The sequence below is a fragment of the Leopardus geoffroyi genome, chromosome D4 (assembly GCF_018350155.1).
Source record: "Leopardus geoffroyi isolate Oge1 chromosome D4, O.geoffroyi_Oge1_pat1.0, whole genome shotgun sequence".
Taxonomy (NCBI): domain Eukaryota; kingdom Metazoa; phylum Chordata; class Mammalia; order Carnivora; family Felidae; genus Leopardus; species Leopardus geoffroyi.
This window is the reverse complement of record NC_059342.1, coordinates 7,008,829-7,026,606: the sequence shown is the minus strand read 5'-3', so window position 1 is coordinate 7,026,606 and position 17,778 is coordinate 7,008,829. Positions and strand designations below refer to the sequence as shown.

Sequence of the window (17,778 nt, the reverse complement as noted above, 5' to 3'; positions counted from 1 at the left end):
ACAGAATCTGAAACAGGCTCCGGGCTCCGAGCTGTCAGCACAGAGCCCGATGCAGGGTTCGAACTCACGGACGAGATCATGACCTGAGCCAAAGTTGGACGCTCAACTGACTGACCCACCCAGATGCCCATCTTTCTTTTTTTTTAAGCAAACTCATCCCCGACATGAGGCTCAAACTCATGACCCTGAGATCAAGAGTCACATGCTCTACTGGACTGGGCCAGCCAGATGCCCCAAAGGAAACCCACTTTCTAAGAAGTTACTCATTTTTTTTCTTCCCTTCACTGTCTCCCCTCCCATTGGCATCCACCTATCAGCTGGTTCTGGAACTTGATGCCAACACAACTTGGCATTCAGTGATTATGTGGGCCCGGTTCCCATGGTGGTAATTATGTGGGCCCTGTTCCGTATAACTGCCTAATAAATGCCGAGATGACTATTTTGGCAACTGGAGATTCAGTGGCCCAGAATCTATCCTTTAATCTACCAAGCAGAACGTTCAGGGGTAGAAGCTTGGAGAATGGGCTATTACTGAGCTGTCCTCCCCACACCTCGGTGCTAAAGGCAGCGAGTCCTGGCCAGCCCTGGAGGTGGGAGGTGGTGGGTGTAGGCAAGCAACTGTGCCCTGAAGCATGAGTGACCCTCGAGCCAGATTTTCTGGAGCCCAACTACTGTGAAAACCTAGCATATCATCTCACACTCCTTTATGGTTTAAAAAGACTCATAATCATTTTGATGTTGCTAGGATGCTAGGGACTACATAATACAACAACACAGGATCCCCGAGGGAGATGTTCAAGGGCACTGTCCACGGACTTTGCTCAGATTCCCAAGGGCTCTGCTCTTTCTCCCCAGGGCTCCCCTATCACACAATCTAGGTTTCAGGAGGCCACAGAATGTTCGTATTCCTGGCCACACCATCCACTGGCCATGTGACCTTGAGCACGGCACCTAACCTCCCTGTGCCTCAGTTTCTCTATCTATGAAATGGGACTAATGACAGAACCTACTTCATAGGGTTGTTATGAGAATTAGATATTCACTCATCTTTTTTTTTTTAATTTTTTTTTAACCTTTATTTTTGAGACAGAGAGAGACAGAGCATGAACGGGGGAGGGGCAGAGAGAGAGGGAGACACAGAATCGGAAGCAGGCTCCAGGCTCTGAGCCATCAGCCCAGAGCCTGACGCGGGGCTTGAACTCACGGACCGCGAAATTGTGACCTGAGCTGAAGTCGGATGCTTAACCGACTGCGCCACCCAGGCGCCCCGACATTCACTCATCTAATGCATGCAAAGTGTTCGGACCAGTTTCTGGCACTCAGGAAGCACTTTGTAAGGAAGAGCTATTCTAATTCTAGGCCCGGGCAGGAGAGGAAAAGAACAGAATTCACTGCATCATATGGCCAACTACTTACCATAACACCTGAATCCTAGAGTTGGCCTCATCCCCTCGTTCGACACTCACTCATAAAGGGATACCTACCGAGCACCAACCACAGTGGAAGGTGATCTGATACAAGGATACTTTTCCCAAGAAAAGTGCAGAGCGCTTTGGTCACGAGACCAAAGGATAAATAGAAGTGACCCAAGCAGGGTCTGGAAGCAGTATTCTAGATGGAGGGCAGCATGTGTAAATATCCCACAGCAGGAAAGAGAGCCTAGAGCTCAGAGAGGTCCCATTAAATAAGAGGGTGGGAAGGAGGGGAGAGAAAGAGAGACAGAGACAGAGACCGGGCTAGCCGACCACAGACACGCGTGCTGTGGTTCTACCGCGTGGAAGAAGAATGTGGCTCTTAGGTCTCCACCCCGTCTCCTGTCCACCACATTTTCTAGTTATTTCATGTTGACAGGAAATTAAGCAAATCAAAATAGGAAACAGCACTTAAGCTGCTCACTTACGTAAGACAGCCACCTAAAAGTATCTCTGTTCCTGCACTGGGTATTTCTTCAGCAGGTAACTTGGTCTTTCAAGGATATACTTTGTTTCAGAGATAGTATATTCCTGTAACAAAAACAAACCTGGCAATTGCATTGCTCATAGTGTCATATAGATCAACGATACCCAGATGTGTGCTTCTGCATGTAAGAGGCCGGGGGGGGTGGGGGGGGTGGGGAGGGTACCTAAGTGACTCAGACAGTTAAGCAAATGACTCCCGATCTCAGCTCAGGTCTTGATCTCAGGGTCATGAGTTCAAACCCCCGCACTGGGCATGAAGCCTACTTAAAACAAACAAACAAACAAACAAACAAACAAACAAAAAGAGGTCTATGACCCATGCATGCCCCATACATGGGGTTTACTATATATGTAAATACATGCAGATACTTTCTTCTTTTTTCCTTCTTTTTCTTCTCTCTCCTTTCCTCCTTTCCTTTCCTTTCCTTTCCTTTCCTTTCCTTTCCTTTCCTTTCCTCCTTTCCTTTCCTTTCCTTTCCTTCTTTTTACATTCTGAAAGGATTCCCTTCCTTAAAAAGACTAGAAATTAACAAAGCAAAGCCAATGACTTTGCAGAGAAGAAGCAAAGTAATTCACAACCCTCTCCATGAAAATCAATATTTATTTGTTTGTATTTTTTAATGCTTTTATTAATTTGAGAGAGAGAGAGAGAGAGAGAGAGAGAGAGCATGAATGGGGGAGGGGCAGCTAGAGAGGGAGACACAGAATCCGAAGCAGGCTCCAGGCTCCGAGCTGTCAGCACAGAGCCTGATACGGGGCTCGAACCCACGAACTGCGAGATCGTGACCTGAGCCGGTCAGATGCTTACCCAAGTGAGCCACCCAGGTGCCCCAATGCTCATTTATGAGTGTCATCCTATAAATCTAGAACATGCCAGTGTTTATATAACTCAAGATGACCACTTCAACTACTACATGGTGTCGTTAAATCCATCCATGGGGGGCACTGTTAACCTCTCATTGGAATTCCTTGGAAATGGCGACAGGTCCCTTAGCTCGTGCTGCACTCCGCAGTAGACAGAGTACTGGGTATATCTAACTATGGGTTAGAAGCTGTGCTCCGGACCGGTGAGAGGTCCTCCCTCAGTCCCTGAAAGGACTGTGCTCCCTCACGATGCAGGACCTCTGCCCCGTGCATGTTGAACTGCAAAGTAGCTGCACTCATGGGTCAGATGGAAGCTCCCGTGTCTCTTCCTCAGGGAAGCCCACCCTGATTCCCAACCACGGCAATACCCCCCTTTCGTACGCTCTCAGGACCCCATGCACCCTCCTTGGTAAGTGTCACAACTGTACATTTATTTCTACGGTTGCCTGATTAATGTCCATCTTCCCCCCCCACCAACACACCCCCCTCGGAGACTGTAAGTCCTAGTTCCCGTGGAACTTTGTCAGCGATTAGGTGTTCCCAGAAGCCCTACCTTGTTTAGGTGTTGCTGAGCTCTGTGGGATGTCAGAAGACCGCACACCCTCTCGTGGATCTTCCTCCAAGTGGACTGAGAATAAAGGTGGAATCTGCTCAGAAGATGAAACAGGTCAGAGTGTTAGGCAGCTGCTGAAAAGGATACTAGAGTACAGAACGCTGTGGGCTGATATTTACAGCTTGATGGCAGGAAAGAGCAGCAACAGGCAACCTGTACACATAGTGTGGTGTCAGTGTTCTTATTAACCCCGATGCATACGACACACACTGACGAATAAAAACCACAGGGTGGAGAATGGCCTGTGTGGGGGTGGGTGCCTGTGAGGGATTCTCTTCTTCTTTGCTGCGTGCTTCAGATAGCTTTCTAAAGAATAATGCCTGCGTTCACGTTGAAAAATTTAATCCGCCAATGTTTAACACGAAACGTAATCCCAATTGTTTTCCACCACAAGGATTTTTTTTAACGTTTATTTATTTATTTTGAGAGAGACGGCATGTATACATGCATGCTTGTGAGTGGGGGAGGGACAGAGACAGGGAGAGAGAGAGAGAGAGAGAGAGAGAGAGAGAGAGAGAGAGAGAGAGAGAATCCCAAGTAGGCTCCACTGTCAGTGCAGAGCCCAACACGGGGCTCGATCTCAAGAACCACGAGAGCATGACCTGAGCCAAAATCAAGAGTCAGACGCTTAACTTGACCGACTGGGCCCAGGAATTTACTGTTTATCTCACCTACTTTAGGCTGAGCAGACCCAAACTTCACCACACACCTTAGGGTGCCTTTCGGTTCCTCACATAGGAGGCATCTTCTCCCTTCCACACCCGCCAGCACTGCTCGCTAGGGCCTGGAATGCTGCCACTCCCACCCCGATCCCCACTCCGTGCTAACCCCGACTCCCCTTCAGAGCTCAGTCCAATCACTGATTTCTCAGCAAAGTCCCCCCTGAGCCCCCTCCTGTAGAGGGAGCCGGCTCCCCTCCTACGTACACGTGGAGTCCATTCAACGTCATTCATAGCACTTCACCCAGTGACATTTTGTCATTATTTAGTTAATGTCTGACATTGGGTTGGGGGAGGGGGGCGCCTGAGTGGCTCAGCCCGCTAAGCATCCGACTTTGGCTCAAGTCATGATCTCACGGTTTGTGGGTTCAAGGCCCACGTCGGGCTCTGCGCTGACAGCTCAGAGCCTGGAGCCTGCTTCCGATTCTGTGTCTCCCTCTCTCTCTGCCCCTCCCCTGCTTGTGCTCACTCTCTCTCTCTCAAAAATAATAGATATTTTTAAAAATCTATGCAAGGATTAAAAAAACACACATTGTTTTCTAAAAATTCCTAAGAAATTTAGCAATATGTTGAAATCATTCTCTTTAATTAATGTATGATTCACACTGGACAGTCCTGGGCAAGCCAGATGGCCTTTCCATGACTGTGCTGTCCTTTGTCACAGTTGATCATAGCCTTATCTACAAACTCATAGTCTAATTAGTTCCAAAGTTCTCCATTTAGAGTGATTTGGGGCACACAGAACTTGCTGATTCGTCAGAGGTAGAGGATAAAAATCTGATCTGCAGCCGGAGCCATCATCCTACAGTCAAATGTCCTAACTCCTGAGAGTGAACTTGAAAAAGCTCCCCACTGCCTTCCAACAGAGCCTAAACTCCTTAGCTTGGCTTCCACAGTCCCTCAGACCCTCAGCCTTGGCACCCACTATTCCCTCAAGCTGCTCTAACTTCTAGAAGGTGCCAGAGCCCTGTGGCTTCTCACCTCCAATCCCTCCCCTCCATTAACTCCATCAGAATCCAATCCCCTCCCCTCAAGGCCCACCTGGGAAACACCACCTGCTCCATGAAGCATTCCTTCTTCCTGCTTCATACTCTGATAACATTTGGTCTACACTATTCTCAAAGTCCTGCCTTGTAGAAAGCTCTCGGTACACGTTTGTTTTTACATCCTCTGCTAAGTTGCAAGTTCTCAGAGATCAGGAGAAACGTCTTCAGTGTTAGCGTTTCCAGAGGCGCCTGGGTGGCTCAGTTGGTTAAGTGTCCAACTTCAGCTCAGGTCATGATGTCATCCCTGCATCGGGCTCTGCGCTGACTGCACGGAACCTGCTTGGAATTCTCTTTCTCTCCCTCTGTGTCCCTCTCCTTCTCTCTCTCTCTCTCAAAAATAAAAAATAAACATTAAAAATAATAATAAAATAAGTCCTAGGGATGTAACGGACAGCATGGCAACTAGAGTTACTACCATATTGCATATTTAAAAGTTGCTGCAAGAATAAACGTCCAGAATTCCCATCACAAGAAAAAAAAAATCTGTAACTATGGCGACAGGTGCATACTGGATTTACTGTGGTGAGTATTTTGTAGTCTGTACAGATAACCAATCATGACGCTGGTTGTATACCTGAGACTAATATAATGTCAATTATTCCTTTTTTAAAGCTGTCTTAAAAATATTGTCTTCAGGGGGCACCTGGGTGTCTCGATCGGCTGAGCGTCCTACTTCGGCTCAGGTCATGATCTCACGGCTCGTGAGTTCGAGCCCCGCGTCGGGCTCTGTGCTGACAGCTCGGAGCCTGGAGCCTGCTTCGGATTTTACATCTCCCTCTTTCTCTGCCCCTCTCCCACTCGTGCCACATCTCTCTCAAAAATAAACATTAAAAATCTTAAAATATATATATATATATATATATATGTGTGTGTGTGTATATATATATATATATATATATAATCTTCACCACTCCCAGCATTAAGGTGACCACATGTCATGGTTTGCTGGGAGTAAGGTGTTTCCCGGGATGCAGGACTTTAAGAGCCAAAGTCAGAAGAGTCCCAGGCCAACTGGATGGCTGGTCATCTTACCAGAGAGTACAATTTGGAAAATACAGGTTCTTCTCTCAATTTTGTCCTGCTTACCACATAGGTGCAATTGTGGGGGGGTTTATTATTTGTGGCAATCATATAAATAAACCAAGAAAACATGTCTAGAAATACACCTACATGTTAGTAATTCTTGTCTTTGGGTGGCAGAACTATGGATGATTTTTTTTCACCCCTGTTTTTCTGGAATTTCCCAACTTTCTATAGTGGGTGCTTTTCTACTGGTGAAATCAAACTCTTGGGGCGCCTGGGTGGCTCAGTTGGGCTTCCGACTTCAGCTCAGATCATAATCTCACGGTTCGTGGGTTCGAGCCCCACAGATCCCGTGGGCTCTGTGCTGACAGCTCGGAGCCTGGAGCCTGCTTCGGATTTTACATCTCCCTCTCTCTCTGCCCCTCCCCAGCTTGCACTTTGTCTCTCACTCTCTCTCAAAAACAAATAAACATTTTTAAAAAATTATACAAAAAAAAAAAAGAAGAAAGAAATCAAACTCTTAGGGTTTAAACTTACAAAAGATGAAAAAATGGATAAATAGTATCTACGCCAAGTTAGCTGTCTGTCCCATTTTCAACAAACGTGAGATATGCTTTCCACAGGCAAGAGAAAAGGCTCAATCCTTCCTTCTGGGAAGATTTGAAAAGAAATGGTGATTTTTCCTATCACCAGCTGAACACTCGTCAGGAAGCCAACTGGTGAAGTGACCAGGCTTTACTCCCACTAGGCCACAACACACTCTTCAAACGAAGAGACGGGTGCTGGCCGCTGACCTTTCTCGGAGAAGGGGCTGATCCAGAAGAGGGCTAGAAGATCTGGAAGGCTGGTAGGCGGCAAACGAGGCTTCCCGGTGGAAATCGGCGTCCCCTGGGTTACCATAACTGGGCGACGGTTTTCCAAACTTACTTGAATCTAAAGGTGATGGTGACTCTTTCCTTAAAACAATCCGTTCATCTGGCTCTTTGATAACCTGAGTGACAATGTGCATTATTCTTTAGCTGTCATTTTGCTTTGGTCTGCTTACTTAGAGCCGGGGGTGGGTGGGATAAGGAAGGGGGCAAGCTAATTGAGTACCTGCCCCAAGGAGCTCCTGCAGTAAAAGAACGGCAGGAGTAGGCGGTACTGAAACAACATGCTGAGGAGTCAAGGTCAAGGGAAGGAAAACCAAAATTCTGCACGTTTGGCACATGTGAACAAGCCAAAATAAACTCATGCTCCGAACTTTGATTTGAGAGGATAAGGGATTATCGGGTTTGGTAAAGATACAATTTCTTAAATAAAATATTTAAAGGCCGTGGCATCAAAAGCTCAGTATATCCCATCCGTCTGCCTACATCTATTTTCATGTTGTAACGTACACGTGTGAGCCTTCACCTTGACAAACCAAACTTCAAGAGTAAGTGGCTTGCCACCTCTTTGTGTCATAAAAAGTATTTGATTGGGGGAAAAAAGCAATAAAAATACCAACTGGTAAAGTAGGTATTGGGGCGTTCGACCCTGGTGATTCATTCCACAAATGGAAAGAGCTTGTAGGAGGGGAACAGAGCAACCAACGCAAGAGGACAGTGGCGCCTGGGCATCTCTTAAACTCTAGTGCAGCTACAGCAATTCCACAAGCAGCACTTGCTAGAAATAGCCTTTCCACCCCTCGTTGGGGAACGCACAATAACTGACATTAGAAGCTGGAAATAAATCATTTACAAATGCTACTTCTACAATTACCTTTATGTTAGCAGCAAAGCTGTCAAAAGAAGAAGCTAGAAGAGAGAGGAACAGGTGTTTCAGTGATTCATTTTTACCGGTAACCCCTAAAACTGCTGTTAGGTCTCCTCCGCAGCAGCACAAAACTATGACACGTGAATGAATTATTAAAGAATCTAAGCGCTCCCTTGTAAATTACACTGTCAACTTTTAGGCGTCCCTTGAGTCACAGTAATCCTATCTCTGAGTTTTTCCGTCCTTTTGAGGTCCGGTGAAGTTGTATTATTAATGACAATACACAGGGATGTGGAAAGGGCAAAGGAGGGTCTACAGTGAAGCAGTAAATTCCTCACGCAGCCTGGGAAACAAAACTCATATTCGCCCAATTGCCCAGAGCCTAAAAGAAAACCATGTGACTGTCATATAAAATTCATATACTCTACGTCTGCCATTCCCTTCATATTTGGTTTATGTGGAGATCCTATTTATGCACAACTCTCCAGCATGCTTGTCCAAGGTAGACACGATTGTTAAATGGAGACAATGAATAGACAAGAGCTTGGAAAAACATAATGCAGCAAAGTGTAAATCATTAGGATTACCCTAAACAATCATGAGTAAGTAAGTAGATCGCGTGCCAGAGACTGGTAAGGATGACTGGGAAGTGAAGTAATAAATACACACAGGCAAAATCAAGACTAAACTCGATTCTTCCAAAGTCAGGAAAAAAAATGCTTTTGGAATGAGTATTTGCAGGGCTAGGCCAAAGACACCGTGACTTCCCCCTCTGCGCTTGGGGCTTAGGCAGTGACAAGGGCTTTTTATGGACTGCTGATGTCCCTCTGTCTCCGACAGTAAGAAGGAAGATACGCAACGGGCTTTTTAAAGCCTGGTAATCGCCACCACTTCCCGGCATGCAGGTGTGTGTGACTACCTTGTCCCAGAAGTTCCCTTCTCCCCAACTCCTAGCTGAGCCGGGAGCTGGCAATGCTAAGGCCCTTTACGGCTATAGCCACAAATCTGCCCTGTTGATAGAAACCCCTTGCTACTGGCTGGGATCACTGCCTTTCACAAGGGGCCTGCCCTGTTCTCTTGCTTCTCAAAGTGCAGTCCCTGGACCAGCCACGTGGTTATTACTGGGAAGCTTGTAAGAAAAGAAGGCTCCCAGGCCCCACCCCAGCCCTAGTGAATCAGAATCTACAGTTTAACAAGAGCCCCAGGTGATTCAAATGCACATTCAAGTTTGAGAAACCGCTGCTTTATTCTGCCTTAGGCCGGGATGAATGAGCTGACAGGTGACCTAAGCAAAGGTCTGGCTTGGGACCCACAGGGAATCCAAGGATCTGAGAGCCCAGAGGTCTGAACGTCTTCTCTAAAGGTAGGTGTGCCCTACAATCTGTAACTTCTCTGGAACCTCAGTTCTCCACCTGCCAGGATTAAGAAAAGACAGAGGGGGGCGCCTGGGTGGCGCAGTCGGTTAAGCGTCCGTCTTCAGCCAGGTCACGATCTCGCGGTCCGTGAGTTCGAGCCCCGCGTCAGGCTCTGGGCTGATGGCTCAGAGCCTGGAGCCTGTTTCCGATTCTGTGTCTCCCTCTCTCTCTGCCCCTCCCCCGTTCATGCTCTGTCTCTCTCTGTCCGAAAAATAAATAAACGTTGAAAAAAAAAATTTTTTTAAATAAATAAAAAGAAAGAAAGAAAGAAAGAAAGAAAGAAAGAAAGAAAGAAAGAAAGAAAGAAAAGACAGAGAGGCCGAGACCAGTGTGATGCATGGGAGTCCTGTCGTAACTGAGCCAGCATTAAGCCCAACGTGTCCTCTCCAGGAAAGGACACTTGCCGTTGCCTGATCTCACGGTAATAGGGAAGGCAGTGCTGCTTTTATAGGCTACGTGGGTGACTTTCAATCCAAAGGACTTAAATTAAATGTCAGAGGTGATAAAGCACTTTCTGCTTCAAACCCCGTACTCTGTCCTTGGTCGGCTGCTAACAGTCACCGTGTTCCAGGAACACTGGTTTGAGTTACTAAAAGAATCTGTGTAGCCCCTTAAAAGCATAAGCCTCTAAGCCTAAAATAGGGAATGTGCTGTCAGGATTGGCCTCGGTCCACTTCCACCAGGAGTCAAGAAAATAGGCCAGCACTCAAGCCTAAGAATTTTTATCAGGTTCAGGAATGGATGCACTTCACTGCCGTGACCTTGGGAGCTGCCACATCATAAGGTACATGCCACCAAGGGATGCATTAACTCAGTGACTCTCAACATAAGGTTCAGGGACCTCCCCAGGGCTCACCAACAACTTCCAGGACATCTGCAAAGTCAAAACCGTTCTAATAATACTAAGACACGAGTTATCTTTCTCTCATTCTCGCACGAGGGAATTTTCCAGAAGCTACATGATGTGTCATGACATCACCACTCTACATGGCTAATGGAACGTGTGCTTGTAAAATTCCCGTATATTACAAACTTCTCAGTTTCAATTTCTAATATGCTAACTATTAAGAGGTATCATCCACTTAAACAAAAGCTCTTTGGGGACCTCAATAGTATTTAAGAATACTTAATTCAAAACCCCTTAATGCAAAAGGGTCCTGGGGCACCTGGGCGGCTCAGTCCGTTAAGCGTCCAACTTCAGCTCATGATCTCACGTCTCCCGGGTTGGAGCCTCCCGTCGGGCTCTGTGCTGACGGCTCGGAGCCTGGAGCCTGCTTCGGATTTTGGGTCTCCCTCTCTCTCCACCTCTACCCCGCTCATGTTCTGTCTCAATCTCTCTCTCGCTCAAAAATAAGTACACATAAAAAAAATTTTTTTAAAGAATGCAGAAGCGTCCTGACAGTTGCACGTGAAACTCCCTGCCTTCACCTAACTGCTTCAGGTCGAGCTGGCGCTCCTCTTTGCTGACCTGGCCTCTTGTAAAGCAAAGCTTCGATCTCCACCAATCCCCTCCCACACCCCCGGCTCCTTCCCACCTCGAGAAATGGTGAGCCTCCTCTGCTAGCTATGTGGGGTGCCTTTGAGGGTGTCCCACCAGGACAAGCTGGCCCCTCTTCCGGCCCAGCCACCTCGTGACGGTGCTACTCGGAGCATTCTCCTTCAACAGCGAGGGGGACCAGGAAGGGGACAGCTCTCCCTGGCCTCTGCTCCGTGGGAACGCCTTCCCTGCAAGCCCCACAGCTGGACGGCACTTGACAATTAGGCCAAAGAGTTTCCCCCAAAAAACGTGGGACGCTTCAGAACGAAAGAAGATTCAGGGAGCACCTGGGTGGCTCGGTCAGTTGAGCATCTGACTCTTGGTTTCGGCTCAGGTCACGATTTCATGGTCCGTGGGTCCAAGCCCCGCATCGGGTTCTGTGCTGACAGTGCTGAACCTGCTTGGGATTCTCTCTCTCTCTCTCTCTCTCTCTCTCTCTCTCTCTGCCCATCCATCCCCCCCCCCCCAACTCGTGCTGTCTCTCTCAAAATAAATAAATAAACATAAAAAAAAAAAGAATGAAGGAAGATTCAGAAGGAGGACGGGGAATCTGTAGGAGTAGCCCAGTAATTCCACTGGGGAATCTGTAGGAATAACAAGAAACTCCAGTACCTCTTCTCCCTGGAAAAGGTAAGTTTGAAAACTTAGGTTTCGTCCTAGACTTCCGGGGCTGAAGCTCTGAAATATTGTCACCAAAAGGCTTCGCACTGTCCACCTGAAAGAAAGGAAAGAAGTAAGATTTGAACCCACCATAGCTCATGTTACCCTCTCCTCATTACCTGTAGTGCCTTTCTCCCATTCAATTGCGGGCCACGCAAGTAAGAAGGGAAGGCTGGGCAGGGGGGTGCCTGGGTGGCTCAGTCGGTTAAGCGTCCGACTTTGGCTCAGGTCATGATCTCGCCATCCGTGAGTTCGAGCCCTGCGTCGGGGTCTGTGCTGACAGCTCGGAGCCTAGAGCCTACTTCGGATTCTGTGTCTCCCTCTCTCTCTGCCCCTCCCCTGCTCGTGCTCTATCTCTCCCTCTCTCTCAAAAATAAACATACATTAAAAAAATTTTTTTTAGGGGCGCCTGGGTGGCGCAGTCGGTTAAGCGTCCAACTTCAGCCAGGTCACGATCTCGCGGTCCGTGAGTTCGAGCCCCGCGTCAGGCTCTGGGCTGATGGCTCAGAGCCTGGAGCCTGTTTCCGATTCTGTGTCTCCCTCTCTCTCTGCCCCTCCCCCGTTCATACTCTGTCTCTCTTTGTCCCAAAAATAAATAAATGTTGAAAAAAAAAATTATTAAAAAAAAAATTATTAAAAAAAATTTTTTTTAAATAATTAAAAAAAAAGAATAAAATGTTGGGAACAAATTGAATCATATCTCCATGTATGCTAAATGTTATCCCAACAAAGGAAGCTGTGTGTCCCTACCTTCGCTGAGGCTTAAACAGGAAGGTATGAGCTAACTCTTAGCATAAAGTTGGACACAAATTATATTCTAACCACAGGTTCAGGATCAAGCCCAGAAACGAGTAAGTGAAGTTTATTTCTAAATCTTTCAAAACAGGACAGCTTCATGTTCCTAAACAGGACGCAGTGCTGGCCTAGGTAGCGTCCTCCCTGAAATCAGGGGATTATCACAAGGTGACATTTCAGCCTTCCCCATTCCCTTCCAATCTGAGTGCCTGTATCCTTAAAAAAAAAAAAAAAAAAAAAAAAAAAAGAATAGTGGCAGCTGCGTTATTTTAATTAAGGTGACCTTATTATCCTGACTGGGCAACATAATCTGTAAACAGGTCCAAACACTTGAAATAGGGAACTAACTACTTCAGAATACTTATGGCATAGAGTCGCTGGATTTTTTTTTATCTTGTTTATTTCTGCCATTTTTTTTTTTAATTTCAAGAAGGCAGGTTATAATGTTACTCTTCATTCTACTTTCAGAATTTTATTGATTAGAATTTACTGTCTTCACGACATTAAGTCCTCTAACTTTTAATGCTTCTGCTTAAAGAAACGTCACATGCCATCAGGAAATCTGGCTCCATAAGAGTAACTACGTATAGGGGCGCCTGGGTGGCGCAGTCGGTTGAGCGTCCGACTTCAGCCAGGTCACGATCTCGCGGTCCAGGAGTTCGAGCCCCGCGTCGGGCTCTGGGCTGATGGCTCAGAGCCTGGAGCCTGTTTCCGATTCTGTGTCTCCCTCTCTCTCTGCCCCTCCCCCGTTCATGCTCTGTCTCTCTCTCTGTCCCAAAAATAAATAAACGTTGAAAAAAAAAAATTAAAAAAAAAAAGAGTAACTACGTATAAAGCATTTAGAAAAGAGCTTGGTACATAGCAGAGGCTGCACAAGAATTTGTTAAATAAAATAAACACCAAGCAGGTTTTATTCCCTATGAAATCTATCAAGATTTTAAGATTATGTAGCCCAAAGGGCCTCGACTACAGTTGTATTTCACAAAAATGAAATGCAATGAAGCAGAGCGTCCAATAAACTCAGTTCAACAATATTTCAAGATTGGTCGCTAGGTTTTTACCATTTGACCCAGGTTACCATGAGGTAACCCCAGCTGCTCTACGGTCTCTGGCCAAATACATCTCTGTTAAACCTATAAACCCGCTCTGCACACAGTCACCTCAATCAATAGCACCCTGACTTCGGGGCTGACCGTGCTCCGTATCTTTTTTTTTTTTTTTTTTTTTTTTTTTTTTGAGAGAGAGCGAGCACACTCGAGCAGGGGAGTGGGGCAGAGGGGGAGAGAGAGACAGAGAGAATCCCAAGCAGGCTTGACATAAGGCTCAATCCCACATCCCTGGGATCATGACATGAGCCAAAATCAAGATTCAGAAGCTCAACCAACTGAGCCACCCAGGTGTCCTTTCTTATATCTCATCACAAACATCACCACCAGTGACTTCTTTAAGCCAAGTTATCAATTTGACAGTAATATCCACAGTTAACTACTGGCAGTTCTAAGGACTCCTGGAGAATAAATCATTAACTAGAATGTGGAATAAGGAATATGAACTAATATAGGAAATGCTTTTAATGTAATATTAACCATATATATTGAGAAACCAATCTATATATACAGTAAAATTATAAGTTTGTGGAAAAAATAAAGCCTTATGAATATTTAAAAAGTGAAAGAAAATCCATTAAAGAAAATGTTTATTTATATTACATTGGTGAGCCTATAGGTAATCTTTTTTCAATTTCTCTCTATTTTTCATTACTTAAAAAAAAAAATTTTTTTAGGGGTGCCTGGGTGGCGCAGTCGGTTGAGCGTCCGACTTCAGCCAGGTCACGATCTCGCGGTCCGTGAGTTCAAGCCCCGCGTCGGGCTCTGGGCTGATGGCTTAGAGCCTGGAGCCTGTTTCCGATTCTGTGTCTCCCTCTCTCTCTGCCCCTCCCCCGTTCATGCTCTGTCTCTCTCTGTCCCAAAAATAAATAAACGTTGAAAAAAAAATTTTTTTTAATGTTTATTTTTGAGAGAAAGAATCCAAAGCAGGCTACAAGCTCCGAGCTGTCAGCACAGAGCCCGATGCGGGGCTCGAACCCATGAATCATGAGATCATGACCTGAGCCGAAGTCAGACACTCAACCAACTGAGCCACCCAGGTGCCCCTCTGTTACTTTTATAGTAGTCAAAAAAAAAAATGTAAGGAGGCGATGTGGGCTGCTGCGATTAAATTTCCCCGTTACTTCCTGAGGGCTACACCTAAGGAAGCTTTAATTAAGGGCCTTGAGTATGGCACGTCATTGCTTCTAACTCAGACATAGTTTTTCCTGCTCTTTAAAGTAAAAACAACCTCATTTTAAAAACTCAAGCCATTTTCTTTAAAACTGATGAAGCTTCAGTTTGCGATGGGGACAGAGCACATGTCAGCCTTCGTTATGCATCTCCCACCCCTGTCAGTTGGCTGATTCTTCTGGATAATGGCAGGTTGTCACATGCAGACATCACCCTCTATTAATAATTTCCAAATATTAAAAATAGGGATGACTGACATTCAGTGAGCAAGTCCTGTGCACGAGACAGCTTCGTATGGCTTTCCTGACAATGACTCCAGGAAGTGAACATCACTTAATCATAGTTACTATTCAGCTTGAATTCCCTCTTTATTTTAATATTGCCCATTCGTCTTCATGGCCTGACCTTCCCGTCTTCTGCCCTCATTCGCACCTTCACCCTTCCAAACTCTGAAAAATAATTTTAGGCTCACGTGTCTAACTACAAATGGAGGTTTGCTTTCCCCGGAGATTCTGAAATTATTTCCAAGGCTCGGTGGAGTGGGCTGGTCCTGAACGAAGCACCTGGGGGAGCAGGGCGGGGGGGCCCAGGATTGCGTGCTTTCGACCTTACTGTCCTTTGGCCTCATCCTCACGTTATTTAGGGGGGATCTGGGCCCATCTGATGTAGATAAAGGCCTTCTTGACTTCTCTCTTTCTTCCTGAAACCAAGAAGAAACATTTTCAAAAGTGAAAATGGAGAAAAAAGAAAATTCAATCAGAATATAACCGTATTTAATCGAACTCTGTAGAAGAGTGAACACCTCAGATTTGCAAACCATGAACTTAGAAAGGGTGTTCTCTCTACTTAGCTTTTCTTCAGTTCAGCTTAACATCACTAGTATTTATAACTCGCTAGGGTAATATCTTTCCACCAGTAACAGCGACATTTATTTGTATTAGGAGAAAGTTGGGGGGCACCTGGGTGGCTCAGTCGGCTGAGCGTCTGACTCTAGATTTTGGCTCCGGTCATGATCTTGCGGTTTGTGGGTTCGAGCCCCGAAGTCGGGCTCTGTGCCAACAGCACGGAGCCTGCTTGGGACGCTCTCTCTCTCTGCGCTGCCCCGCCCCCCACTCTCAAAATAAATAAATAAACAACTTCTTTAAAAAAGAAGATAGATGATTGACAGAGACAGAGATAAAGAGAGAGAAATGGAACCTGGCACACACCCCACCCCGGCAATTTCACGTCAAGGAATTCGTCATAAGGAAGTAACTGCGGCAATGTGTATAGTTACAAACATTCTCATGACCGTTCCAAACCTGGGAAGTCAGCTATACTGGTGAGTAAGCAATTTCCTCTCTGCTGGGAACCCCCCTTGCTCCAACGCTCAGCCGGGCGATGCTGGGGCAAACCGGCAGCTTGTCGAGCCGCTCGGGCAGGCCCCACCGCTGGAGGGCGCTGGGGAGCGGCTGCAAGCCGGGAAGGGAAGCCAGGCCCGGCTCCCAGGGCTGCCATCTATGGCTGTCAATGCCACCCCAGCAACCACTCTTCACCTTCCGAGTGACAGAGGTACCGGGTTTATAGTGTTCCTCCCATAACCGCAGAGCTAGCCTCCTGTGCCCCGCTCACACCTTCCAGCACCAGCTGGCCAGAGGGCCCTGCTCAGAACTCTGGGACTTGCCCCACAGGACCCTTCCTCCAAGCTCCCGGGTCACCAGCGGTGAGCGGTGTCAGTCCCGTGTCCCTTTTACCTTAAGTCCTTCAACCTGTTTGGCTTTACTTTAAAACATTAAATCTTTTGGGGGGGCGGCTGGGTGTGTCAGTGGGTGGAGCGTCTGACTCTTGATGTCGGCTCTGATCATGATCTCACGGTTCATGAGTTCAAGCCCCAGGTTGGGCCCTTTGCCGAAAGCATGGAGCCTGCTTGGGATTCTCTCTCTCCCTCTGCCCCTCCCCCGCCCACACAGGTGCATGTGCTCTCGTGTGCTCTCTCTCTCAAAATATAAATAAACTTCAAAAAAATAAAAGATTAAATCTGTTCACTAAAATAACATGTGCAGTCTGTTTTCCTGACTGAACTCTGACTACTGTATCAGCGAAGTGCCCAACAACAGGAAAATGACCAAAGTATGGTGCTTCCATATGGTGGACTGCAATGAAGCCGTGAAAATCTGCCTGGTGTAAGAATACTTAAGGATGTGAGAAACATGCCCAGGGTATGTGAGGTGAAGAGGGAAAGGTGCAAAGTGATATGCAGTCTTTTGACATTAAAATTATGTGGGTGTGGGTGTGGGTATGTGTATACAGAAGAACATGCTCAAAAAAAATGAGTCATGCTCATCTCTAGATAATAAGAATGACAGGCAATTTTTATTTTGTCCTTTTTGCTTATCTGTATTTTCTAATTTTCTAAAATGAATACTTTTGCCATAAGAAAAAACAATAAATCTGTTACTTTAAAAAGTTAACACTTGGGGCCCCTGGGTGGCTCAGTTGGCTAAGCGGCCGACTTCGGCTCAGGTCATGACCTCGTGGTCTGTGAGTTCAAGCCCCGCGTCGGGCTCTGGGCTGACAGCTCAGAGCCTGGAGCCTGCTTGGGATTCTGTGTCTCCCTCTCTCTGCCCTTCCCCTGCTAGCGCTCTGTCTCTCTCTCTCTCTCAAAAATAAACATTAAAAAAATTAAAAAAATTAAAAGTTAACACTTAAAGGAAGACCTATATTAGGAGATGAAAGCAAGATTACTATGATGGAGTGGAAAAGAAAGATAAACTGAAAAATCACCATACACCCATATCAGCCTGGAAAAAATAGCAGGTAAGTAAGGAAATACTGGGGCGCCTGGGTGGCTCAGTTGGTAAAGTATCTGACTCTTGATTTCGGCTCAGGCCATGATCTCATGGTTCATGAGTTCAAGCCCCACATGGGGCTTTGCGCTGACAGCACAGAGCTGGCTTGGGATTCTCTCTCTCTCCCTTTCTGCCCCCTCCCTCTTTCAAAATAAACAAATGCTTTTTTTTAAATAAGGAAAACCTAAAAAGCAGCTGATGCCTTCCTTAAATTAATCATTGGCCCCCCATGATATGAGTTATGATGCCCACAGGATTGATGGATTTGCACAGATTAGTGACCCTTTTCATTCAGTACCCCCTT

General features: G+C 46.3%; 1 protein-coding gene across 8 annotated transcripts in view; it reads right to left on the bottom strand.

Moving 5' to 3' along the window:
• Positions 1-17,778, bottom strand: part of SPATA6L (spermatogenesis associated 6 like) — a 50,251-nt gene that overhangs the window by 2,620 nt on the left and 29,853 nt on the right. For 3 of the 8 annotated variants that reach the window (XM_045468208.1, XM_045468207.1, XM_045468203.1), the window contains 6 exons: positions 15,119-15,346; positions 11,525-11,627; positions 7,967-8,001; positions 7,018-7,214; positions 3,376-3,469; positions 1,901-2,003 (listed from right to left, as the gene is read on the bottom strand). In XM_045468208.1, the coding sequence (XP_045324164.1) occupies positions 1,914-2,003; positions 3,376-3,469; positions 7,018-7,214; positions 7,967-8,001; positions 11,525-11,627; positions 15,119-15,346 (747 nt within the window). In that variant the 3' untranslated portion in view covers positions 1,901-1,913. Of the gene's footprint in view, positions 1-1,900; positions 2,021-2,094; positions 2,219-3,375; positions 3,470-7,017; positions 7,215-7,966; positions 8,002-11,524; positions 11,628-15,118; positions 15,347-17,778 lie in introns of those variants that run through there. The other 5 variants (XM_045468210.1, XM_045468209.1, XM_045468205.1 and 2 more) reach the window with 4 other exon arrangements.